Raw genomic sequence first — 27,379 nt, 5'->3', positions numbered from 1 at the left:
ACTCTCTACATAACGCACAACAAAGATGCCAGATATCTGTTGCGTGGAAATTCTACAGACAATTGACATATCTGAAATGATGTTTTAGAGAGAAAGAAATTATTACATCTGGCATGTGCTTTGACAACTCAGGTCCTCTCTTTGTCCCGTGACCTGTGCAATGATCAGGTTGTTTCCAGACTGTACCTGCCCCTGTTTCCACAGGGAGCAACAGTCTCAGACAGCCTGTGCAGCACTGTGCTCTCATATGAAACCCTCTTTCTCTGGCTCACACTTGTTGCCATGGACAACATGGTTTTCTAGACACCTATCTGTTCACAAAGGCTGAAGGAATTAGAAAGGGCAGGGAAAACACTAAAATATGAAAGTGGATTTTATTCAATCAAGACTTTGCTTGCCCAGAAACTTATATGTAGATTGATGTATTCTATTTTAAAAAGTGGTTTGTCTGGCTTCCAGTATTAGACACAGTTTTTAGTTTGCATGTTGGTGCACCATGACAATTAGAACGTTGTTCCAAATATTCAATGCCTCCTCTCTATATTTATCCAGCACACGGAGAGCGGGCTACCTCACGCGGCCTTCTTTGACCAATGAAAGGTGAATACAAATCACATTCTAGAGCACAAGCTGCAAAGTTATTCCAGGTTCCAACACCACGTTGCCCTTTGCTGCCATCAAGGTCATGACTCGAGCAAGTGAGGCTGTTCCATTAGCTAGATCCTGAAACAAAGAAGACAAGGAAAGCAGACCGCAGCCGACCCACAGCCGCCATCGATGCGAGTGAGAAGAATGGTTTTGCTATCATAAAACCACTGGGACTTGCGGGTTTCTTGTCATTGCAGCACAAGCTACTTAATTCAGCTACTAATCCACTGACACCTAGATCCTATCGGTCTTAATCTAAAATTCCACATATTTGCAATCAAAAGCTGTTGGAAATAATACTTAAAATGACCACAGTCATTTTCTAAAAGAACTGGGGCTGGAGCCAATATACTTTTATAGGAATAATATCATTCTTGTTCGTATTCAAAAGGCCAACTGGCCCTGGGCATGTTTTGATGCTTCTGGGCTCATCTTAATTCCCCTACACAATGGGATTTTCATTCTAAGTTTTTGTTCTGTGCCCCGGGGAAATCTGCAAAGCACAGACACTAGACTTGTCTTCAGCCACACTGGAAGCTCATGCTAGCCCCATGATCCACTCCCCCAAACACAAGCAGACAAAGACAACTGAAAAGCCTACGCCAAGTCCGATCTCGTCACACCATCCAGAAAGCGCTCAAAGGTTATGGGCTCTTGCTATTTCCTCTAAACTTGATTTGAGATTAAAAAAAAATTCATTCGTAGTACAAATCTGCAGCCAAATAAATTGTCAGAGCCAGTATTTCAGGGCTGAAAGCGGATGACAGATGACAAACCGAAGGAATGCCTAAAGAATTACATTTGGGTATGTCACCTTTAGAAAATGAAATAACGCACAAACAAACAGGTCTCATCCATTCAATTCCTGACTGGGAGGCAAGAAATTTTTTTTTTTTAGTGCTTATTCATTTCAATAAGAAGATATGTAAGCCACGAGTCTGGTAACAGAGTATCAGTGATGCTGGAAACACCCTGGATACAAATTATATACACACAAGACTATAAAATAGTAAGTAAAATATAGTGTCATATTAAATATAAATACACGTGTACTTTGGATTTCATCTTAAAGGACCCCCCTCAAAAAAAGATTTAGTTAGTTAGTTAGTTTATTTTTGAGATAGGGTTTCATTGTGTAGCCATAGGTATTCTGGAACTCACTTTGTAGACCAAGCTGACCTCAAACTCACAGAGGTCCACCTGACTCTGCCTCCAGAGCACTGGGATTAAAAGTGTGCACCACCACCGCCTAGTTATTTGACTGTTTATTTCTAATTGTGTGTGTGTGTGTGTGTGTGTGTGTGTGTGTGTGTGTGTGTACAGTGCATCTGAGTACACGCACATGCAGAGCCCAAAAGAGAGGAAGTTGGATCTCTTGGAGCTGGAGTTACAGAATGTTGTTGTGAGCCACCTGACAGTGAGACTTGAACATGGGTCTTCCTCAAGAGTAGTACTTGCTTTTAGCTGCTGAGCCATCTCCCCAGCCCCAAATAGATTCTTTTCATTGTTACTTTCAGAGTGTAAATTAGCACAGTGTTTTCTGACCACTGTGTCTCATGCTACACTTCCTACAAAGAATCCTGTTTTAAATGAAACGAAGGGTCACCCGGACCATGGCCACGTCTAGTTGGTTTAGCAGGATGAGAACAAGAGATCGGTGCTCCCTGTTCCACCCCGTGGCCCATCTCAGGGTCACGACCTGGCTGTCAGTACTCACCAGACGTTGGGTAAAGGTGGAAACGCCCTCTGTGCGGTTGTCAGAGTTCATCTTCAGCAGCCTCCCAAACCTAGGGGAGCTGACAACCGTAAATGTTATGGCTCTGTCTCTCGCCTTGTCATCGTTGGTCACAGCTCTCAGGACCTGAGACGAAAGTGGCTTCGCAGAACCTAGGATTCAAACCTTCACGTAAGTACAAAGCCCACAAAGGTGGTCAGCTCCTCACGAGATCTCTCTAGACTTCTGAGAATTGCGTGGAGAGCGCACCATTGTGAATGGGAGTGCTAGCAATTATCCAAAACTGGCCAATGCGTGGGGGGGGGGGGGGCTAGTGATCCCTGGGACATCTTCTCAGGGACATGATTTGCCTCTGAACCCCAGGAAAAAACCAGCTCCTCAGAGCTTCTCCTCCTACCATTGTCTGGAATCTATTTGATTCCCTCGAGCAAAGAGTTTCTGCCAAGACCTCTGTGGCTCAGCCCTGGGTATGTAAAGAAAAATCTGATTGTGTGCTGCTGGGAACCCAAGAGACTGTGGTTCCTAGAAGGGTGGGGGCTACCTCCTGAGCAAGCACGAGGAACCTCCCAGGCCTGTACCAAAGGTCGTGTGAATGGCAGGGTTCTGGATGTGGAAGGACCATCCTCATGGGATGGAAGGGCTGAAGGTTTCAAAGCTATCTTCTGGGACAGAATCCTCCCTCATCCCTCCTAACCTCTCTGAAAGGGCTTTAGCATGCATCCTCTGCTGAGCAGCCCTCGGAGTAGGTCCTTTGTAAACTGCTTTTGAGTTGATCAATAATATTAGTAAATAGTAACTGTTTATTATAATACATAACCATATAAAATAAAATATTTATCCAATAATAACTAAGCCTCCTACACAGCATCTATTCTGTTTTCCTTCCTTGGCCTTTGTAGTCTTGAACAGGAAGGGCCACCATATTTGATATTTAACCACATTAGACATTTGATAGTTCCATGGAGAAGGCAGCTCTGGGTCTGGATAACTTCCACAATCTCAAGGACCATTCTGAGTCCTCATTCAAAACACCTGAGCCTCTGAAATGAACACTAGGCTCTTGGGGTGAAGGGGGTGAGCCCGTGGAACCCAGTCTCAGAAAACAGGGTTCTGCCTCAAGCTCAGGACCTCTCACACAAGTCCAGCTGCTGCACGAAGTGCCCGTGTGGTGCTCAGAAGTTCTCATACATCCTTCTCATGCCTGCTCAGCCGCTTTCTGGCTTCCAGAGCTGTCAATCAGGGTTAGCGGTCACACCGGCATACTGAGTGCATTGTTTCTGTGCCCGTGATCAAAATCATTAACAGAGGCTCTCCTCCGATACCTGTCAAGTTTCCTCTTATAGCCCCTGACCACGTCAATATCCAACTTTCCCTGTTCCCAGATTTGGAACAACCCCTCCTCCCACCTTAATTAGTCTTCTTATAAGTGATCCTGTTTTGAGAACCCAGTTCTTCCTTTACTTCCCAGGTGATCTTTAGGGGACAGGAAGTAAAAAGGGACTCTAAAATATGCCAGTTTTTTTTTCTAGCCGCAGGATATGAAATCACTTTGTCGAGCCTCCTTCTATAGCAGGTGGCTACTTATTGTAGTCAAATGAGGATGTCAACCTGAGTGCGTATATCAGATACTAGGTACAGAAAACATGGGGGCAGGGAGATGTCTCGGGGGAAGAGTGCTTGCTGCCAAGCAAGAGGACCAAAATTTAATCTCTAGAACCCACATAGTGTAAGGAGAGAGTGACCTTTGATACCCCACCACACGCACTCTATTGTGTGTGGCGCGCGCACACACACACATGTAATTTAAGATGTTTATAGAAAGAAAATGTGATATCTACACAGTAGAATGGTAAACCCTTCAGCATATACTACGAATCCCTTCTTCTTTCTTTTGGTTCCTCCTACAAGGGGCAGATGGGCTACTGATGTCATTTCCTCTCTTTCATGACAAGAGGCTGAGGCACAGGATTCAGGAGAATGGTCCTTTGTTGGTGAACGGCTTGACTCTGAATCTACAGAAGCATGCCTCTACAGCATGACCGCAAAACTTTCCGGGTTAATCCCTCCAACACTCGAGACCAACATTCCTTGAAAAGGAGCCAAGTAAACGAAAAAAAAATCTACAGCCTAAGGCCACAGTATATTCCAACATGCCACCACTAACGTTAAACAAACAAAATCTGTGGTAGAATTCAATGTGAAAAACTCTTACAAAACCTTTTCTTGGAGAATAAATCACAGAGAAAGCAACAGAACACATATCAATTAAATATACATGAATACCTCCCATATATACATATGTATATATACATATATATATGTATATGTATACATATATATGTATATATATATTCATGTTATACACACATACCTATTTTACTAAGTTCACAAAAAATATTTCATTTAGAGTAACTGTTAAAAACTGATTTTGCTGGGTGGTGGTGGCCACGCCTTTAATCCCAGCACTCAGGAGGCAGAAGCAGGTAGATCTCTGTGAGTTCGAGGCCAGTCTGGTCTACAGAGTGAGTTCCCAACAGCCAAAGCAACATAGAGAGATCCTGTCTCAAAAAATTAAAACCGAAGCAAAACGCAAACAATGAAAACTGACATGCAAATTTGGCAAAGCACAGACGCCATAGTGAGTCTGAACCCATTCACATTCTATGTACTCTAATACTTGTTCTGTATAAGTATCAAGCCAGGGCTGAGTGCACACAGGAGCCAGCACTGAAATTTCCAAGTCTGATGAACTGCAAAGGAAATTAAAATGGTATGGAGTGGACCAGATGTGGATTAAATTTCTTAAAGGTTTGATTTAATTTCCTTTTGGGGGGAGTTGTTACTAACTTAGGCCAGGTTGCAATACTTCACCAACCAAAGAGATTAAAACATGTAACATTGCTATGTTGTTGTGGCTATTAACTTGTTGTGCATCTCTCTCTCTCTCTCTCTCTCTCTCTCTCTCTCTCTCTCTCTCTCTCTCTGTTTTGGTTGTGCATGTGTCAATATATCAGTATGCTTGGGAAACAAAATGAACACCTACCCTGATGTCCCTTTCTCAGGGAACTGACATTTCTACAGGAGACACCCTGGGATGCTGCCCTACACATATAGGAGAGGAGCTGCTGAATACAAGCTCTAGATTTGGGATCAGAATTGCTGCACTGCCTGAAGGGCTTGAGACTTCTGTCAGCTACGTGACACTGAAACCTCCTGAGCCTCGTGTCTTTCACCTGCCAATGGGGATGTTCAAACGCTGTTTCAGATATACCACTTCACTTAAAATTTTTATAATAACCCAATGTGGTAATGAAAAATCTAAGTATCAGTAGCTGAACATCCAGACTATAATAAGAACAGATTTCTATTCCTGCAACAGCCCTAAAATAAACCACGCTTCTACAAAACGACAGATTTGCCCCTGGGATTTGGGAATATGGAAGTTTTGAACTCATAGTTCTGTAATAGCTGGCATAGGATATCTTACTGCATACCCAGGGGCAAGATGCAGCATGCCTCTTTGCCCTTCATGGGACATGGCATAGCAAGATGAGGATGGGAGCTCTCAAGGAAGACACAGAACGCGGCATCTACCATCATCACCTTATAGCTTCACACACAGCAGCGGGGACAAAGGGCTCTCAGGGCACTGCTGAAGAAGTCCTGTGGAGCAAGGTTAGGTGGATCCCTAGAGAGGGGACAAAGTGACAAAACCACAGGAATCATGGTCATGCTAGGTAACTCTAATATACAACTGGTGGCCCCTGCTACTCGGGAAAGCTAGCGCAGGAAGAACGGTATGAAACAGGGGAGCCATAAGGTCCACCTGAACTCCAGGACTACGAGTACCACAGCTAGGAGATTCCATCACACATCCCTGCCACTCAAGAGGAATGGATACAAAAAATCCTCCTCCTTCCTCCTGGCCAAGAGCTGGAGCAGGAAAGAAGGCAGGGTGGAGACGCAGGCGACTAAGAATATCAACTGAGCTAACAGGGCAGGGAGGGCTTGGGAAAGGGAGGCCAACATCTGAGTTCCAGCAGGGAGCTCTTGAGACACACACAAGCTGGGCTGTGGTTGATGTAAGCCTTGCTGGAAAAAGAAACAGTTACCAGGACTGTGGCCAACAATGCACAGAAGGCCGTAAAACCTGTCAGTTTTATATGATCTTCCGAAGGTCAAAAAGGAATTTGGCCGCTTTAATATATTTTTTCCCGGCTACAGTGATTCAGTAAAACATTGACCAGAGACTCAGAAGTGTTGAAGCTACAGTGACTCTGTCTTCCCACTAATACGGCTGTCATTAATTATTAAACCAGACGGTGCTGAGCTAGATGAAAGATACTTAATCCTTTGCAGCAGCCACAATTACCCTAGTTTTGGAATTTTAAAAATAGATTACCATGTTTTTCCGATTACTGAAATGTAGCCGATTATTAGTTTTTTAAAACACTAAGTGACTTCCTAATTGCCCGGGGGGGTGGGGGGGGAAGAGGATGGTAGCATTTCAGACTTACTTGGAGAGAAAATTCGCAGAGCATGGAAAAAGGTGTTGTTTTCCAATAGAAGAATTCTAGGTGACATATCCCTTGCTGCATTTTGAAACATTCTTTCCACTAACTTAAAAGCTGAGGAAGCTTAGAACTTAAAAATGAACATTTAGGGGCTGGGGATGCCGCTCGGTGGCAGAGGGCTGCCTAGTTTAGCCCTTGGCATTACCACCATCACAATAACAACTAACAAGACATCCAGCAGTTACTGTAAAAATAATAGTGGACAAGTGTCATGTTCCTTGAAGTCAGCTTTGGAAGCAGGAGGGCTCGCTCCACCCCTCGCTGGCAATGTGTATGCTTTCCTCTTTAAGTGACAGAGCCTGCCAATTTCCCAAGAATATATTACCTGGTTTAGAAGCACCGAAATACTGGTACAGCCTCTAGCCCTGTGGATCCCAAGCTAGTTCCACTTTAAGACCAACGAAGATTTTAAAAAAGAAAACAAAATGGCTCAGTAGTTCCCAGCACCCACATGGTGACTCACAACTCTCTGCAACCCCAATTCCATTCCAGAGCATCTGATGCCTTGTTCTGACCTCAGCACAGGCACGCACATGGTGCACAGACAAACAAACATACAGGCAAAACACCCATACACATAAAACAAAATATATAAAGATAAATTTTTTTTTTAGGCGATCCAATCCCAGTCCAGAGATTTGCATGCAATTTGTTTAAAGTGAGAGGCAGGCACTGCTGCTATATTTAGGATTGCTGGCTAGCTGGACCATAATTAATAAGATCACCAGGGTCCTTTTCCATTTATATTAGATTGCTGATGTCTGTTCCTTTTCCATCTGTATTTGATTGCTAATGTCTGTCCTTTAAATAGGTTATAAAGTGCAGGACTGTCCTAGCCTTTTTCCCAACATTCAGGCCACCTTGAGATGTTATTGTTTCCACCTCAATGTTTTATTGGAAATAAAGAAACCCAGCTTTTTTTTTCTCTCTCTCTCCCTTGCCATTATGCAAATCTTTCCCCTTTCCTAAGAGTGTTCGCCAGAGTGGGTCACAACTTCTTCTGTATCGGTCTGGCTTAGGTTATTGGCAAACAGCCGCTCAAAGCCAGCACTAACAGAAAACATGGGCAGGCCCCAGGTGCTGCAGACAATCTTCCTACTCACAATGCAAACAGTCTGAGGAAAGTTAAAGGAGACAGGGATGGGGTTCAGCTGGTGTGCGCTTGCTTAGCATGCACAAGGTCCTGGTTCCATTTCCGGGAATGTGTAAACTAGGCATGGTAAGGCGAGCCTGTAATTCCAGCTCTCGGGAAGAGGAGACATGCAAGGTCACATGTTCAAGACCAGCCTGGGCGATGGGAGATGTAGCTCCAAACGCATAAATAATAGAGATTTGGGGTCTTTAAGGATTCTATAAGAGGGGGGAGTACATAGATAGCAAAGACAGCCCCTCCCACGAATCCTTCCCAGGGTTCTGTTCCCTGAGGCAAGGACAGAGACAGAAAGGTTGCAGAGTGCCAGCCTTGCCTTGCTGCTGTCAAATTTCTGCTGAGAATTCTGTGGGGGTGGGGGACTTAATTCCTAGAATCATTCCACAGCAAGGGACATCACTTTATGCCATACAAGTGGATTTTCTGAATGAATAGAAAGGAAAACACTCCACCACCATCCCCAACACTCCCTAAGCCTCTTACCTGGGAATATGCTCAATCCTCTGTTGACTTCCAAGCTAATGATCAGAGCTCGGGCCGTGACGCTAAAGATTTGCCGAGGTGCAAAATTCAAACCATCAGTAACCTGGAAATTAAAGCCTCCTGACATCGCTCCTTCAAAAGAAGAACATATACTCTGGTCAGTTTGATCATCCTGAAAAAGTCACCTACCTTCACCCCATCTCCCTCCATGGCCCCCTGCAAGTAAGCCATAGCAATTTTGTAGTGTGTGAATGAGCCATTGAGCTCACTAAATCAAATGATGCTGCATGCCACATACATTTGGATTCACAGCAGACAGCCTGTAGGACTGTGGTCCCATAGACTGCATCACCCCCAGAGATGTCACAGCCTGCCTAGTTTGTGTAAGGATGCTCCACGATGTCTGCACACTGATGAAATCATTTCTCAGACTGTGTCCTTGACTTTGAGTGTTACTTGATTGCATTATTGACATGAAACAAAGTTAAGACACATCTATAAAGGTTAAAAGGCAGATTCCCTTGACCTCTGACACATTAAAGCAAAGCACAGATGTTACCACTGATAAATTTTTGGAAATTAAAAAAATGCTCATCACCTGTATTTTATTATTTTGAAATCAATCCATATCAATAAAGTAATGTATATCTATAACCACACAAATAATTTTTGAAATCTTGAGAAAGCTTTATACTGAAAATGAAAAGTTAAGGGAAGGGGATATTTAGGATCCTGCAACTGCTACAAACCGTTACACTTTTAATGGAATGTTCAAAAGAGAGGGTGGGAAGATTGCAGCTCGACCCTGCACAAAGAACTGTAGGCAACACAGATGCTGAAAGCAGCAGAAACAGTCTTTCCCAGGGAAGAACACACTCATTGGCTATCCAAAACCAAACAGCCAACCCTGAAAACATAAACACAAACATACACACATGCACGTAACAGTGAAAAAGGGGACCATGAACTTGAAAGGGAGCTAGGAAGAGTATAAGGGAGGTTTGGAAGGGAGAAACAGAGAGGGAGATATTATACAATTATATTATAATCTTAAAAGATAATATAAATTAACAAAAAAAGTATCCAAGTCAAGCTAACCATATTCTAAGTGCAAAGAGAAGGGAAGGGAAAGATCTGGCCTCACTTTTGTTAAGAACCTGCAAGGAGATCACATTCTCACACTCTGTCAGAGACTAGTAATGCCAGTAAAGTGGAAAATTAACTTATGTACATCACCGAAGTGGAGATGGACCAGCATCGATCTAATTCCCCAGGGTGCTTTACTAGTCTCTATTCAGGGAGACTGGTGGCCACATCCACATCACTTTTTGAAAACATCCACCTAGTGGTAAATTAAAAGCCTACATAGCCGTACAGAATATACTAGGTAGAATGTATCTTTGTTGCCCAGGGGGAAATAAGGCAAGGAAGGATATATGGTCAGACTGCAGTAATGTACAAATACTCCCTTATTAACACAGACTGACATGAGGTAGGTTGCTACTTGACATCTTTTAAGTCTTAGCTAAGCAAAACTTACTAGGAGGCCCCGAATCCTCACTACAATGTTTACTGGTGATGTTTTGGCTTTTTTTTTTAAGAGAGCATATTCATAGGTCACTATGAAGAGACAGAGTCCGGGAAAGAACAAGGCACAGGGTGTGCCTAACTCCTAACAGGGCTGACAACTAATTGTTGTGCATTTGCTTGCTTTCTCAGAAATAACTTTTCAAAGTTGTATTTAATGAAACACAAAATTAAAGAGAGAATGCCGTCTACCAGTAGGAATTCTTTAAGTGCCGTATGAATCCAGAAGCAAAACAGGGGCGGAACCAGAAGATATTAGAACAAATACAGACTGTCAGACAGAGTGGGACCTAACACTAAATAGGAGCAGGAAGGAAGCAGACACATAGGGCAATCTGTGGATTCTCCGCAGCAGAGCTCTGAGTTTTCCCAAAGGTGCTCTCAGGAGGGCCAGGGATGAAGAGTCCCTGGCTGCAGACATCTTTGCTGCATCAAACCACTTACGCTGCTGTACAGACTGGTGAATTAGATTAGAGCAGGGCACTTTGCAAATGTAAGATGCTAAGCAAGATTAATTAAACTATCCCCTTTGTTTGGGGCTGGTGATGGACAGATGGACAGCTGGTTCCAGCAACAGAGGCATCTGCAGCTGGGCACCAGTCACTTCGAGAGTTAGCCTGTCTCAATGTCCATTTAGAAAATATAATGAATTAGCCCTCACATTATCCTAGCCTTTACCTCCCTTTCTTTCTTCTTCTCCTTCTTCTCCTCCTTCTCCTCCTCCACCTCTTCCTCCTCCTCCTCCTTCTCCTCCTTCTTTTTAAAAGAAGCTATTTTCTCTAGCTACTAAAAGCAAATATTGACCTTGTAGCTGACAAGTCAATCAACCAAGAGAGCTTACTGTCATTTCTATTCTTCATTGCAAATGGGAACCCTGTCTCCTAACCCGCCATGCCCTTCAGAGGAGAAGGAGCAGCTTCGAGGGCAGACCAACCCGAGCCTTTCCCAGCTGTAGGCTTTTTCATCTCAAATGGGGTCATGACTCTGTATGGCTCAGAGGATTGAGGTGTACTTGGGGAATGACATGCTCAGTGTGACCACACCTCCAGTGCTGCCTGACAAATGGAAGAGGTTTAAGAGTGCTGAAATAAATCTAAGCCCTGGGCCCCAGGCTCCAGTCTGCGACCACTACACAAGAGCATCCGTATGCTCAACTGTGTTCAGATTCTTCCAGCAGCCGTGTGTTAGGTGCACAGATCATCGGGACATCATTGCCGCCGAGTTTAGGTGTCTTTATCTTTCTTGTCTTTACTACATTCTCAAAAAGACAGTTTAAACGAACCGGGGAAAGGATATGATTTAAGCTCTCAGGCTATGTGTTCCTACGCTCCTTGCCCTTGCCTCCTTCCAGCTGCTGCCCATCCTGGTCCACTGACAAGGATAGACTTATGACAAAACCAGGCCAGCCTGTCGAGTTCCTGGACCACCTTTCCAGCAAATGTTGTTGGGATCCATTCATTGATGACTAGCAGGGAGCAGAAAGGGCCCCCAACCAACATCAGGACCTCATAAATACAGTGACACGCATTCATTCATGAATACAATCCTCATACGAAAGCTGTTTTGTTCACTAATGACCCTCAGCATCTAGAACATTATTACCTGGTACACAGCTGGTGTTCAAAATTATTTCATTTGTTCAAAACAGTGTTATTTATGAAGCATTTCCTATGTTCTAGTCACTGCTGGAGGGGCTGAGGATAGAAGAGACTCTGGCCTTTCTTAGAATTCTTATACCGTCTTGTGGAAGGGAGGTAAAAAGCAGAGGTCTAACTCAACCTACGCTAGTCTCACAGTCAGGGCAAGAGCGGAGTCACAGAGAGATGCTCTGCCAGTGAGTGGGAGGAACGGGCTCTCACGGAAGGGAACTGACCTTACCTGCCCTCCCGAGTAAGCCTCGGGGTAGGCATGTGCAGGCTCCAGTGATTTTATTAGCTTTCCTAACTATGTTCTTTAGAAATCACAGAGCTTGGGAAGTTTTTGTATCCTGTGGTTTTCAGTCAGTAGCTCTTAGGTATGATGGCCGCATCACTTGCTGCTCAGAGCATGTGTACTTGACCCTGCTCTGCCCTGTGACTTACCAGAATGCACAAACACGAGGTGACCCTCATCAATTTGCGCCTGAGTGAAGTTCTGGATGCTTCTGCCAGGAATGGACTTGAGAGCCAGGTGCCCGTTGCTGGGAGGCGTGACCCAGTAGACCAAGTCCTGTGGGGGAGAGTCCCCATCTTCGGCACATAGGTCATCTCTGGTCATCTCAGTGACAGAATTCACCCACACCTGAAAGAGAAGAGAACCAATTCCAGTCTCCCCACATAGTCTCAACCCTGGGCCCCATGTAAAAAGACAAAAAACAACTAAACCAGTCTACTGGCGTTTAAAGAGTAGATTTGCTTTTAAAATTTTTAATTTTATGCATATAGGTGTTTTACCTGCATGTATGTCTACTGCCATATACATGTCTGGGGCCAAGAATCTAAAGTAAAATATTCAGTATTTACTCTACATTAATTACCCAACAATGCATATGAACTGATGTATATCTAACTATAGAGCCAATGGTTACAAAGCACCCGTGTACTAAATCCACCATACAGAATCTTAGACCACACAGTGTTGACTCCATTAGGTTGCTTTGAGGGTACCTATACATTGCTTTCAGTAGATAATGGTGTCACCAGCTTTTAACAGTTGAGGAGGAAAAATGCACATTGCACATTTGCTATGCCCTTTATTCTATCAGACATGAAAACAAGGGTCTGGTTTCTTTGTTCTTTTGCTGTTTGCTATACTAATAGTTCACAGCTGTAACCGCAGCAGAGAAACATGGCGGCTTCCTCTTATGTTAAAACCATATACATTGCCTACACATCTCTCTCTGTCTCTTGCTCTCTCTTCATGCCCATCTTTTCCACGCTCGGTGTGTGTGTGTGTGTTCAGGTGCGTGTGTGTGCACACATGTGTGCAGATGCATATGCATATTCATATACATGCAGGTACAGTGTGTGTGCACATGCCTGGGGAGGCCAGAGGAAAACCTAGGTACCTTTCTTCAGGACCAGGTACTTTGTTTACTTTTTAGCAGTCTCTCACTGGGACCTGGGGCTCAGGAATTAGCCTTAGGCTAACTGTCCAGAGAGCTCCAGGGATCTGTCTATCTTCACTTCCCCAGCACTGGGGTTATAAATGCATGAGCATAGCTGTCTGGTGTTTTAATGCGGATTTAGGTCCTCATACTGGCATGGCAAATACTTTACTGACAGTACTTAAACAACTTAACTCAACCGTTAACCAAATTGATTGCTCATCAACCATGAGCCAGTAAATAGTTTAGACACTAGCACTGTATCAGGGGATGAAACAAAGGAGTCGTGTCCTTGTGGAATCCATACATCAGCAAAGGGCACAGAACAACACAGAAAAGAAGTAACAGGCACAGTAAGAAATGGGCAATGTAGTGAGTTATAAAGTCACTGCACCATGAAAAAGACAAAGCAAAGTAAGGGGATTCTGAGCTGTGGAAGATAAAACAGGAAGTTTGTTGGAGGATGACCAAATGGGGAGAAAGAGAAGCCATGCACACGCGTGCATATTCAGAAGTGGGAAAAGAAAATGGCACGGGAAACACTGGAGTTAGCTCAGGGGTAGGAGGAGTGAAGAGGCCATTAGGACAGGAAGAAAATAAGCAAGATAAAGAAGAAAAGGAGATGTTCCAAAACATAAGAGACGGTCAAACGCTCTGTCAAAATGTCAGCTTTTCCTTGAGGGTGAGAAGAGAATTCAAGTACAGCCTTGGCCTGGCATATAAAATATCCAGCTAAAGCCATGATGGTCTACAGAGGCAGGGGCACCTGCCAGGGGGTGGCACAAGGACCCCAGAAAGAATGACAGAAGGGAGGCCTGAAGGCACTGCAGGGTGGGAAGTGGTTAGGTTCTGAGTCTACTGCAGGTGTCCATGAGAGTTAACAGGAAAAAGAAAGGTGAGGGGCTGATGGCACATTTGGGGCCTTGCCAGTGTGAGGCAGCTTGGCACACACCTGCCAAGACTAGTTCTATAGAGATCAACTGGAAAGTAGGCCCGAGTCTCAGTTTACCCGAAGGCAACGCCTGGTTCCAAGAAAGACCTCAAATCCTCAGGACATCAACTTTTTAATGTCTACCGGAAACACCAACTTAATGGAATGTTCAAATCACAAGATGTTGGGCTTCATTGAATTTGCAGAAAGGTCACAGTTTCCATAAAATATATAAGTCGGTGTGTTTAACAAAATACCATGCCCAGTCATTTCAGTGTCAGGTTTTACATTTTTAAATCATTCCATGTGGCTCATTTTTATTTCTTCAGAAATGAAAATTGATTTGGGAATGTGATACCATTTCTTTTCCTATAACCTGTAAACACCCGTTTTTTCCAATCAGGAGCGCAGAAGAGCTGCCCAAGCCCGTTTTCCACTGCAGTCCCTCTACGGCTGAACAGGGCTTCCCCCTTTCACCACGGGAATACGCCATCTTCCAAAACAACTGGAAAACCTGTTACTCAACAGAAAACACCCTCCGGTCTTCCTTTCTCTTCACATCCAGTTTAGTTCAATTAGCAACCCCATTGCTTCAAGGGCAGCGTGGTTCAGAGCCCAACTTTGGGTCATAATAACTCCACATAGATGGCAAGAGGACAGCAATGACCTCACACTTGAATTCAGATTAGAAAACGATCCAAGGCTCAAAGAATAAGTACCTGAAGACAACAACACTGGACCCCTGGGCAATCCATCCAAACTCACCTTTGCTCATAAACGAAAGTGCAGCTGACCTGCACTTACCATGACCCCGTGCCATCTGAGCTGTGACCCTAACATTTGACGACCCCACCCTTTGTTACAGATCTCAGGAGAATTGTGCAAAGCGCTCTGAATCCGCTGCCCTTCTGTGTGGCGCTCCAGGACCACAACTGACATGACAGCTTCACTCTTCCGCTACAGCTGGCTGTACAGCTCCTTTTAGTGATAAGTACTTGCCAAGGTGTCGCTCAGAGGGAGAATTCTTGGCTAGTACATACGGGTCCTTCATTCAATTCCTAGCACCGTCTAAAGCCACTCCAAGCCAAACAAACAGGAAAATAACTAAATGGTTCAATTTTTAGGGTAAAAACAAGGCAAAGCATTATAGTATTGTATTACAGAAACTTGGAAAATGGGGAAATGAAGCCCCCTTGTGGCCAGAATTTTATGTGACTTGTATTTTTTTTTTTTTTAAATCCACTGGTTATGCTACAAAAGCACTCTTAAGAATGGATTTCAGATCAGAATACAAAGGAGTCACCCGGGATGACCTAACTCTGAGCCTGGTTTGTCGAAATACAAATGATCCCACCCATGCCACCAACGGCCATGTGACACACCTGAACGGCGGGTGATTTAAGGATGTGTCTTGTTTCTGCAGGAGAAATGCATGCGTCCAAACGCTAAGCTAGAGAAGGTAATGGTTGGACTTTGGCTCTGAACTCCCATCCAGAGTCCAGGATGCCATCGGACTCTTCCCGCCACCCCCATGACCTTCTCCAAAGCAGACTCTGGGTGGACATTCTTTTCATCCACAGGCCCTGACAAGAGTAAGAAGAGAAAGACCACATAAGATCACCTGAAGATTTTAATAAAATACGGGTTGGAGGTCAGAGATGATGACATAAAGTCTGAGCCAGGAAGATGGCTCAGCAGGTAAAGGCACCTGATGTCAAACCTGAGGTCCTGAGTGTGATTCCTGGGACCTAAACAGTGAAAGGAAAATACCAGCTCCCTGAAGTTATCCTCTGACCTCCATACTTGTGTTTGGTAAACATGCATGCCCCCTCCCATGCCCCAAACAAACAAACAAACAAATAAATGTTATTTAAAACAAAACAAAACATAAATCTGAAGACTTGTGGGAATCACATTTTGCCTCTGTCCCAGATTCTGTCTCTGCCTAAATTTTATTACTTGGTCAAGTTCTATCTATCAACCTCCCCCACCCCACCCTACTCCTGCAACCCAGGCCTATGCACGCATTATAGGAGTAGCCTTATCCTAACCTACTCCCCAGCCCATCACTTCCTCTCTTACAGTTAATTCCATAATCCTGGGAAGTTGTGTCCTTTTTCTCCAGGTCCTTGGCTCCTTCACTGTAACTGTGAAGGAAGAAGCAATAGTGCTTGGCCATCGTGATCTCAGGCTCTTAACCGAAGTCTGCTACTTGTTCTCTCTCTCTCTCTCTCTCTCTCTCTCTCTCTCTCTGTCTCTGTCTCTCTCCTTCTCTCTCTCTCTCTCTAATTCTTAGCCAAGAGTCTTGCCCTGTGCTATAGATTCTTCATCTTTTTTAGCTACCACTGTGACTGGGAAGTGGTCATTATCTTCGCCAATGAATTGCTCTGAGATACAGAGAAGAAATGACACTGTCAGAAATGAGCCCCTAAACTTGGGAAGAACTAGTTACATATCTGCTCCAGGAAAACGTGCTCTCGTCGTTGTTATTTTAATTTAGTGCATGTGCTTTCCATATTCACTTCCCAAAGTGTTGATAGACCCGACAATTCTTAAATATTATTGGCAATTGATTCAGGGAACTCCCTGCAATATGACCAAGACGCTTAGCCTTTCCCTGTTAATCTGCCATCGTTACTAGACAGTCTAGTGGGAAAGACAGAAATATTTTGAAAAGTTTTTAAGTTAATAAAGCCAATCCTGGATGCTTTTTTTACTCCTTTTCTAGTTGAAATTAGATTGAGATTGATAGTAGATATTATTATGTGCTTTAAAACCCCAATGCACAAAACTACATTGTTCTGAAACCTTTAGGCAACTTTATTCACTGTGTGTGTGTGTGTGTGTGTGTGTGTACCTGAAACTCTATTCCTCTCCTTGGTATATTTAAATCCTTGTCCCTTGTTAATTTTCTTCCTTTGTGACCCTGACTTTGGATGACCATAGCAGTTCATAAAGTGAGCTAGTTTGAAAGAAGACCATTACCCCAGCCTACTTTCTAGCTGGGAAGGGCAAGGCCATGTGCAGGGGCAGTGAACAGGTGGGGTTAACTTGGATGACAGAGCTGGAATGATGAAGGAGACTTCAAAGCTGAGGACAGCAAACAGGCTTCCCTGTTCGGAAGACAGAGGACTCTTAACATAGTAAAGACTCCTAACAGTATTTGAAGAGCAGGGTGTGGGTTGCTATAGGTGGCAACAACTTTGTCATAACTCGATGGTATCAGTTTCTAGGAGCTGAGAATTTAGCAGTTGCAATAAATGAGCCCTTAGAACTTGACTCAACCCAAAAAGATCAAGTTTCAAGACTAGACAATGACTCAGTCAGTAAAGGGCATGCCACACAAGCATGAAGAATCGTACAATCCCCAACACCCATGTAGAAAGTCGGGTCTGTGTGGCATGTGTCTATAATCCCAACACTGAGGATGAAGATGGGAGAATCCCTAGTGCTTATAGATCAGCCAGCCAAGCTAGTCCAGTGAAAGACGCTATCTCAAATAAATAAATAAATAAATAAACAGATTGATAAATAAATAAATAAGGTGGAACCACGGTTGAAGAAGATACCCAGTGTTGACTTGACATTATTCTCCATAGACATGTGCACATCCACCAAACACACATATACATACATACATGCACAAAGATCATGTTTTCCTAGAAACAGAAAGAGAGACGGAGGGGCATTGCTCATCTATATAAAAATATCTGGCTTTGCTAGTTTTATAGCTTAATGCCTTTCAATTACCCAAAACAATTAGTACATTTTACACACCAACTGTGTGCGAATGTGTGTGTGTGTGTGTGTGTGTGTGTGTGTGTGTGTGGTATATTAGACACCAGGTATTTTGGTTCTGTATATTATACTTTTTAACATATTTTTAAAATATTGATTTGGAACTATAGGACCTGTAACCTCCAGATAATTCCCACTATAAATGGCAGACTCTGAGTTCAGACCACCTAGGCTCAAATCCCACTTTTACTAACTGGATGGATTTGTCAAGTGACTTACCCTTTCATTGCCTCAAATATTTATTGTAACCCTCCTTTGATTGCAAGAATCACTGAAAGAATTAAATGAGGAATTATCTAATCAGTTAAGTGAAACATTTATACATTTATAGTTGAGCCTGTTTCATAAGCAGGGCTTGCAAATGCTGGCTACTTCCCAGTATTATCTCTGGAAATCAAAAGAACAAAATTGTATCATACTGAGGAGTTCTTATGCTCAGAAATCAACTCTCAACGTGGAGCTGGTATTTATCATTCTCTTTTTACATCCCCCCCCCCCCAGTTATTCCCACACTCCCCTAAGTTTTCCACGTCTAGCTTACTTCAGACTGATCACCTCTGTTCTGGAATACTCCTTGACTAATAAGGCTCCTCTCGCTAATATGTGTACACATGAATCATCTAATAACCCTGTCCAGAAGAGTTCATAGAAGGGAATGGCAAATTCTTCTTCTCAGAGAGGTCCACTTGTGGCCTGACTCTAGGCTAGTACCTGAGGCTGTTAGCTAGTTTTGTACACTGGCTTAAAACACCCCACAAATGATATCAGGGGCTCCCTTTGTCAAATTGTTTGTGCAATGTGATCTGTGGTGGAGCCCTCCTTTTCTCCTGGGGGTCTGAGATTTGTGTTTGTCCCAGGCAGAAGGTGCCTGTCTACCTGACAGGTCTCAGAAAACATCTTGGCGACTCGGCAACTAATGAACTTCGTGGTGGAAGCCACTTCGCAAGTGCCTTCACAATCACTGGGCCAATCGACTGTGTCTCGCGTGACTTCACTGGGAAAGCACTCGCGAGCTGACCTAGTTTCCTCTGGACTCCACCCCGGGTGCCGCTTCCCTTTGCTGATTTTGCTTTATTTGTTTTCCTGGAAAAAAAAAATCTTAGCCACAGCACGCCAAGTTCTGAACATCTCTACCAATCCCACCTAGGCAGGCCTCGGTTCCCCTAACACACAGGCCTCCTTAAAAAGGTCCTGTCCTTGGAGAGATCTTCCCTCTCTACAAAGTCAGTGTTCTCTGAGCAGAATCGTCCTGAATGGTGGCACATGCATCCGACCTGAGAGACTCAGCTTCAAGGCCGCTCCTTCCTTTATGATCACACTACGCTTTAATGTTCCCAGCAGTTCCTTGGGCTGACTATGAAAACAACACCCGTTATAGAAGGGACCAGGACTAAGCAAGCATTCAATAAATGTAAACATTTATGGAGTGTTTAACCTCCACTGACAGCTACAGTTTCTCTCGGTAGCTAACGGGTCACTTCTCAGATGACTCTGCTACAGAAGAGCCTGTGCGGGGGAGAGGGGCAGAAGTAACTGAAAATAGGAGGTTTAGACGCTTGGCCAGCACATAGCATTCGAGAACGGGGTGAGACCGGAAAGAAAACCTACACTAACACATTCCGATGGCGCGAGTGCTTTCCTCGTGAAAGGCAGAGGCTGAGAATTTGCCACGCTGTAAGACATCTGAAGCACTAAAAGGAGTATTCCTGGGTCCCATTGCCTGGAGCAAACAATAATAAATACTGAAACTCGAGCCCTTTTCTAACAATGCAAGGCCCACTACCTAGACTAGCCCCTGTGTTGCCTACACAGTGGATTAAAAGGTCCTGAAATGCTTCATAAATTGAGGACAAGGTTTTCTGCTTCTGATTTCTTGTTCCTCTGTCACCTTTCTGGCCACCACTGTCAACAAAGGTCCTTTGCTGCTTGCAACAACGGTTATTCATACATGGTGACATGCTGTGCCATCCTGTGGCATGGTGGGCTGGACTTGGCTGGCATGAGCAGAGCCCTGGGAACCCCAGCACCATTTAGATACCCAACAACAACACCTTATAAATTAAAAATAGTTGATGTTTAAAATCCTTCCTCAAAAAAGCACACTGAAGAAAGCAAGAGTAGAAGTCAGCAGAGCTCACAGCCTACCCCAATCAGAACCTCATTTCCCAAGTTCTAGTTACCTAACTGAAAAAGGGAGATAATTTGATACTATTTTAAATAACAAAAATGTATTAAGATGTACATAGTAATATATATAGAAGCATGTGTACACACATACATAAGTAGTATGCATACTGCTAAATATATAATCCATAAATATACATTGTTTGTATTTAACAGTTACAAATTGAAGATGCATTTAAATTATATAAATTTGTAAGATACAATGTGTTTAATGATCAAGTCAGAATAACTGATATTTCCATCTCCCTAAACATTTATCATACTTATCATTTTGTCGGCAACCATCAAACACCTCCCTTCCAGTTCTTTCCTGAGTGTTTATTATACAGATCGGTTGATCTATGTTAGTTGTTTACTAAGTAACATTGTCAAAACTCATGATGAACTAATGGAGCCTTCAAGACCCATAGTTAGATTCAATCACATGGGCAATCAGAAACTGTTTCTTGGATTTTCCTGTTCGTTAGCTGTGAATAGAATAAGCTTCAGAAACGGAGGGAGGACCGGTGAAGTACTCCTAGGTTCACACTGGAAGGAACGAAAGGCAATGTGAAGGAATAGGAAGAAAAGGTATTTAAAAAGTGGAAACTAACTATAGCTTGTTAAGCATCATGTCTTGGAAGAGGTTTACATGGCTCTCAGAGGACCCCAAGTCAGTTCTCAAGAGAGTATATGGTTATAAAACAAACAAACCCTTCCCTGTTCTCAGGTCTCCTGCTTTGTTATGGGGCATCTTCTTTCAGAACCCGCCATCTTGAGGCCTCTGACATGAGGCCTTCACTGGAACTGGCACCAGGCTGTTAGGATCCCCAGGATCCAAAACTGTGAGCTACATTAACCTATTTTCTTCCAAATCACCCCAATTATTTCATGATAGCAGCAGGAGCAGCCCACCCTCAGGCCTGTGAACAAGAAGAGTGGGATTGTTTCTGCACGGATAGAATTTGGCCTCCATGGTATTCAGAGCTAGTGTTTCCTGCTTAGACCAATTAGATGTTCATCTCTAAGGAAACCCCCTTTTTTCTTTTTGTACTGTATTATTAATTCTTTGAGAATTTCATTCAATGTATTTTGAGGATATTTACCACCTCCCAGTTCTTTCCCTTGACATCTTTCCATCCCTTCTCCAACTTTGAAAAGTCTTCTTCCTCCTCTTCTTCTTCCTCCTCATCTTCCTCCTCCTCCTTCTCCTGCTTTTCCTTTTCTTCCTTCTCCTCCTCCTCATTCTTTTCCTTTCTCCACTGAGTCCAGTTTGTGCTGACCAGCTAGTATAGGGGTTGGGGCCTGCCTGAGGGTGTGGTCCACCTATCGGGGAGCATATCATTAAAAGAAACTGACTCTCCTTCTCCCAGTAGCTATCAAATGTCAATAGTTCTTTCACTAATCATGGGATTACAAGTCTATCTTCCCTCAAGTATGTTGGAATTTTGCTTGGCCAGAGCTTTCGAAGGTCTTGCACAAGCTGTCACAATTACTATGAGTTCATAGGTGCATCTGTCCGTTCATGTCTGGGAAACACTCTTTCTTAATGTTATCAATCTTTCCATCCCCTCTTCCAAAAAGATCCCTGAGTTTTGAGGGAAGGGGTGTATGGTGGTTTGAATGAAAGTGACCCCCATGGGCTCATAGGGAGTGGCACAATTTGGAGGTATGGCCTTGTTGAAGTAGGGGTGGGCTTGTTGGAGAAAGTGTCTCACTGAGGGTAGGCTATAAGGTTTCAGAAGTTCAAAACAGGCCCAGTGTCTTATTCTCTCTTCCTGCTGTCTGCCAAACCAGATGCAGAACTCTTAGTTTGTTCTCCAGCATCATGTCTGACTGCACACTGCCCTGCCCCCACCATGATGATAATAGACTAAACCTCTGAACCAATAAGCCAGTCCCAATTAAATGCTTTCCTTAATAAGCGTTGTTGTGATCATGGTGTCTCTTCTCAGCAACAGAAACCCTAACTAGGACAGGATGTGACATGAATGTATGATTTTGGGATGAGCACTCCAGTCTTTTATAGCCTGCACATTTACTATGGTGGCCTCTTTTAGCTGCTCTTTATCTCAAGGGCCATTCTTAAATGTACATTGTACAAATAAGAAGACACCAAGCCTGATCAGATCCATAGACCGTGATTTGCAACTTCCTGATCTTAAGAGTTTCTCACCAGGACAATATTAACATTCCCACCCTTACACAGCCAACAGGAGAGTCATGACTCTTACCAGACATGCCTTCATCTCCTAATCATCCAGCTACCAGTCTAGGGGAACTGTGCATGTGTTGACACCTCCCTAACCCACCACAAAAAGACCATATCTCAGCAAACATACTGTGAGTGTCGCCAGCTTAAGAAATGCAGAAATCGGGGCCAGCAAGATGGCTCAGCAGGCAATGGCACTTGTCACCACGCCTGATGACTTGAGCTAGATCCCTGAAACCTATACGATAGGAGAGAATCAACTCTTACAAGTTGTTCTCTGACCTCCACAAGTGTGCCATACTCTGTGTGTATGCATGTAAACACATACATACACACACACATACACACACACACACACAAAGCAAATAAATGTAAAAAAAATGAAAAGGAAACATAAATTATTACCTTCCAACAGTATCCAACAAGATATTTACAAGTAATAGCTAATAATTCTTTGAGACAGCAGAGACATGTTAGCATACAAGGATGGTCATATATATGTCTTGTTATTTTACAATAGCAATGATTATAAATCTGAGCCAATTTGGTTGCCCTGAGGTTCTTATGTAAACCAAAAGTACACAGTCCTTACCTGGAGGATTTTATTGGCTGTTATTACCGGAGCCTTGTCATTTACAGACTCAACAGTCACAAAAAGGGTCTGAGGCAGACTCTGTTTCCCAAGCTCCAGGCTGCTGGCCAAGATGGTGACACTGTCCATTAGCTCCTCACTGCCGTTATGAACATAGTGAATCAACCCCTGCTCCACCTGAAACAAACCAACAGAAGCACTCAGTCCCAAACCATGACGGAAGTGTTCAAAAACAAGCCCAAGCTCTCTAAGGCACAGAAGCATGTCTTCATCCCATGACAGAGTGGGAACCATGACGGACGGCATCGCACTTCATCCTAAACATAAGCAAAATGTCACTTCGCCCTAAGGAGAGGTTAAATGAAAGGAAGAGAAATGCAAGGTGGTGCAGGAACGAGAATGCTGGATTAGTAGCGGAAGACAAGTTTAAATGCCACTTCTAACAGTAACGTGTGCTGTTGGTTGTTTATAACCCAGCTTCTTCTACCAATGGGATACCACGGTGAAGTTAAAGTTCGACTTGCTTATTTACGGTGCCTACATTTGGAAGGTTTTGGTTGTTTTATCTGACAATCCAAACCGTCAGAGTTAGGCTCCCCTGGGGTTTCATTTCTCTTCCTTAGAAACACATGGAACAGAGAAACTATTAAGTTCCCCACACATATTTTCTGAGCTAAGGAGGCGCTGTTTCCTTAATCGTTTTCTGTGTCTGAGGTTATGTGTGATGGTGAGTTTTAATTGTCAACTTGAGAACAATCCGGACTCACCTAAAAGAACAGCTCAATTAAGGACTGTCTCCATGGGGGTGGGTGTCTCAATTAAGACCATTGATGTAGGAAGACCCAGCCTACTGTGGGTGGCGCCATTCCCTAAGCAAGGGGTCCTGACCTATTTAAGAGTCAAGCAGCATGCTTGTATTTGTTTCTCTCTGCTCTTGATTACAGATGAGATGCAAGTTCCTGCCACTGTGACTCCCCTGGAACTGTAGGCAGAAATCAGTCTCTTCTCCCTAAATCATCTTTGGGGGTATTTTTGGGAGGTATTTTATCATAGCAACAGAAATGTAACTAGGACAACCTGCTACCTTCTAATCTTGAGCCCTCGCTTTCATAATAAATCACGTATCTCTTATCTCTTAAGTTAATCTACATCTCCTATAGACAGACTATGGCAGAATACATTATGATCAAATTATTCTACCACAGAAGATCTCTTTCATGGTAATAAAGCAAATATAATATTTACTTTTATCCCTGTTAGATTCCATTTTTTTAATTTCAGTTCTAAAGTTGTTACTGGATGGTTAAGTTATTCCTCTTTGATTTGTAGAAACCAAAAACCTTATCAGAGTCCTTTCCCCTCTCTCAGACTTGACTGCTGGAAACACAGAAGATGGCAATTCAGCACCAGATTGCGTTCAAGCGAGGGGGGAATTTAGCTTCACTGAGTCTGCTACCAAAACACCACGGGAAGAACTTCCAACGACCCAAAGGAGTTGTTGGAATGCTGAACAAGTCTCTGGGGCTGTGTTTGTTTTGACAAAATTTAGCCAAAAATTTGAGCGGTTCAATTTAGCCCGTTCCTGTAGCGCACTTCCTTTGAGAAAAGCCTTTTGATCTTACAGGGGTGTTTCTGACAGAGGTGGAAAGTTCAGTTCCCTCAAGGGAAAATCATGACCACAGGTTCTATGAGAAATTCTGGAGTTCCATTGGTAGAAGATTCCAGATAACAGGGCCTAACCTCGGATTCCTAGAATACGCTGTTAGGCTACTCAAGCACAACCAGTGAGAGGGGCTGATCACAAGATCAGAGAACTCAGAAATGAAAACACTCTACTGATAGTGTTCACTGCCAGGACACTTTCCCTGTAGAAACATATCACTTCCCCCAAATCACACACCCTTTAATGAGCAATTTGTCCCAAAATTGCATAGCACTTAATAATATTTAGCTGGGAGCTGAGAAAGGTCCCCAAATTGCATACCATTTAATAATATTTGGCTGAAAGCTGTCTCTTCCTATCCTTTGAAAGCCAAATATATATATATATATATATATATATATATATATATATATCTGACAATCAGATGAAGGCCCCAACCTTTTCTAACTCTCTTTTCTGGTTTATTTATTTTTTTTATATTATTAATAATCTTCATTCAACATGCTGCCTTTCACAATTTTCCTGCCTCTCCGTCTCCCTGTTCCCCCACCCGGGGAGAAACTCCACACGGACAAGGTTACTGCCTGGTTAATTCATCGCGTTGTCCTCCTCACCTAGCTCCGGAAGCCCTGACCCAAGACACTCACAAACTTCTTACTGAGCAGACAAAGCCAGAGTCTCTCCACTAAGACACTGAAGACTACAGACACATAGAATCAGAGTTGCTTTAAGTGAAAATGACAATATCTCAAAACCTAGAGACCACAGGGGTTACATATAAAGAGACAGTGTAAGGAATCACCTGACAAATAGGGACATGTGACTTTGTCATGACTATGAACAGGCTGCATAAAAACACGGATGCCCCGGGAAACAAGTATGTCTCCACACAGATTTCAACAAGCAATCCTCTTATGAACATGATCAGTTACTCACTTGACTCATAATACATGAGATAAAAGGTATTTGATTTAGCTTACAGCAAAGCAGACGATCACTATTGATAAGTTTCCTGGACGCCATGATTGAGAGATGAGAATAGTCCTCTTCCCTGGGTCAGAAGGAGAAAGTGCTCTGCGAGCCTCTGCATCCTGTTTCTTCATGGCTTCCTAATGATACCTAGGTAAGTCTAGCCTCCTTGACAGTGGGTAGGCAGAGGCAGTAACCCTCCAAATGTAGCTCCAAGTATCCTCTGCCCCTCCTCAGCCTGTGGGTACCCCTCCCCAGACAGCCCCTCATCTCTCAGGCCCCCACACTCTTGGCTATGCTGCTCCTTTAACACATACTGCCTTGTTCAGGTTCCTAATCTCTTCCTTCTGTGCTCTATCTAGCTCCTCAAAGTCCAGATTGAATGTGCTCCCTTTGCAAAGAGTTACAGTCTTCTCTCTGCTCTTCAGTTAGAGTTGGGTGTGCCAGCTCTGTACTCCTACAGCACAACCATGGGAATAGAATATGAGAGATAAGAGAGCATCCCAATTAGAGATGAAGCATCTGGCTCCTCCATGGCACTTCCTGAGGCAAGGACTACGTTTCAGCTACCACAGCAACACATAGCAGCTAAACAGAGCACGTCTTTAGTAAGTGGATTTAAATCCATTAGGAATCTCATAACTTGGATTTTCACATTTTTATTTACTTTTATGTTTGGGTGTTTTGCCTGTGTGTATGTCTGGGCACAACTTGCATGCCTGTTAGCCACGTCAGATCCCTTACAACTAGGTTTACAGAAGTTGTGAGTCACCATGTGGCTGCTGGGAACTCAACCTGGGTCCTCTGCCAGAGCAATCACTGCTTTTAACTGTTGAGCCAACTCTTCAGTCTCCAACTTGGAATTCTTAAGGGCAAAATGAAGCAACATACATGTGTTTTTAGCTAGAGAGGCAAAGCCAGGCAAATGTGGTGAGGGGTGGGGGGTTGTAGTTTCCAATCTAAAGAGTTTGTATTGCTAAGAGGTTTCTAGGGGAGATCTGGAGGGTAATTTTTAAAATTAAAAAAAATAATAATAAATTTTGGTAGAAGTCATTAATTTACTCCTGTAAGAAAACACAGTCTAATAATAATAATAATAACAACAACAACAACAACAACAATCAAAGTAAAGAAACCGGATAGCAACCTCGAGTTTACTTTGGTTATTTCATCTGCCTTTAAAATCTGGATGCCAGACAAGCCGTTGTATCCAGCTTGCTGACTGCCAGGACTGAGCCACCCTTGACACCTGTGGCCCCATGTTTAGCATATAGTAAGTTCTCTGTAAAACATCTGGTGATTGGATGAAGGGATACATGAATGAAAAATGTTCACCAAAGATGAAGTAGCTGAGTGTTCCCGGTATCAATGAGAGGGACAGGGTACTCTTGTAGAAGTGGGCATTAGTAAGGACGGCAGAGTCAGTTCATGGTGTACAGTCAAAAGTCAGGAGATTGGGAGAAAGTAAAAAAAAAAAAAATCGAGAACCTCTGACCATCTTTCTCTCAAATGTTTAGAGTGTATGAGGGGCACAATGATGTTTAGAGTGTGTGAGGGGCACAATGATATTTCCTTGTGGGAACAAGGCCTTTCATATCACATTTTCAACAGAACCAAGATCTAAGAGAAGCTTACAAATTCGTGGCAGTGAAAAGAAATGTTGGATGTTTTTAAATTACAAGACCTATCTCAGGAAGTAGTAAATACGCCATCACTGAAGATGTTTAGGCAGTGCTAACCCCGTCCCTATGGGGACGCTACAGACAGGCTTCTAGCATCCTGTGGAAAG

General features: G+C 43.4%; 1 protein-coding gene across 1 annotated transcript in view; it reads right to left on the bottom strand.

The window, feature by feature from the left end:
- Positions 1–27,379, bottom strand: part of LOC125406086 (chondroitin sulfate proteoglycan 4-like) — a 61,647-nt gene that overhangs the window by 15,246 nt on the left and 19,022 nt on the right. The window contains exons 5-8 of the mRNA XM_085676706.2: positions 22,959–23,135; positions 12,259–12,457; positions 8,591–8,722; positions 2,366–2,535 (exon numbers count right to left, since the gene is read on the bottom strand). Coding sequence (XP_085532832.2) covers positions 2,366–2,535; positions 8,591–8,722; positions 12,259–12,457; positions 22,959–23,135 — 678 coding nt within the window. The remainder of the gene's footprint in view (positions 1–2,365; positions 2,536–8,590; positions 8,723–12,258; positions 12,458–22,958; positions 23,136–27,379) is intronic.

This window comes from Myodes glareolus, chromosome 15, assembly GCF_982192425.1.
Source record: "Myodes glareolus chromosome 15, mMyoGla1.1, whole genome shotgun sequence".
Classification (NCBI taxonomy): Eukaryota; Metazoa; Chordata; class Mammalia; order Rodentia; family Cricetidae; genus Myodes; species Myodes glareolus.
Note: the sequence above shows the minus strand (reverse complement) of the source record. Positions and strands in the feature narration are given on the sequence as shown.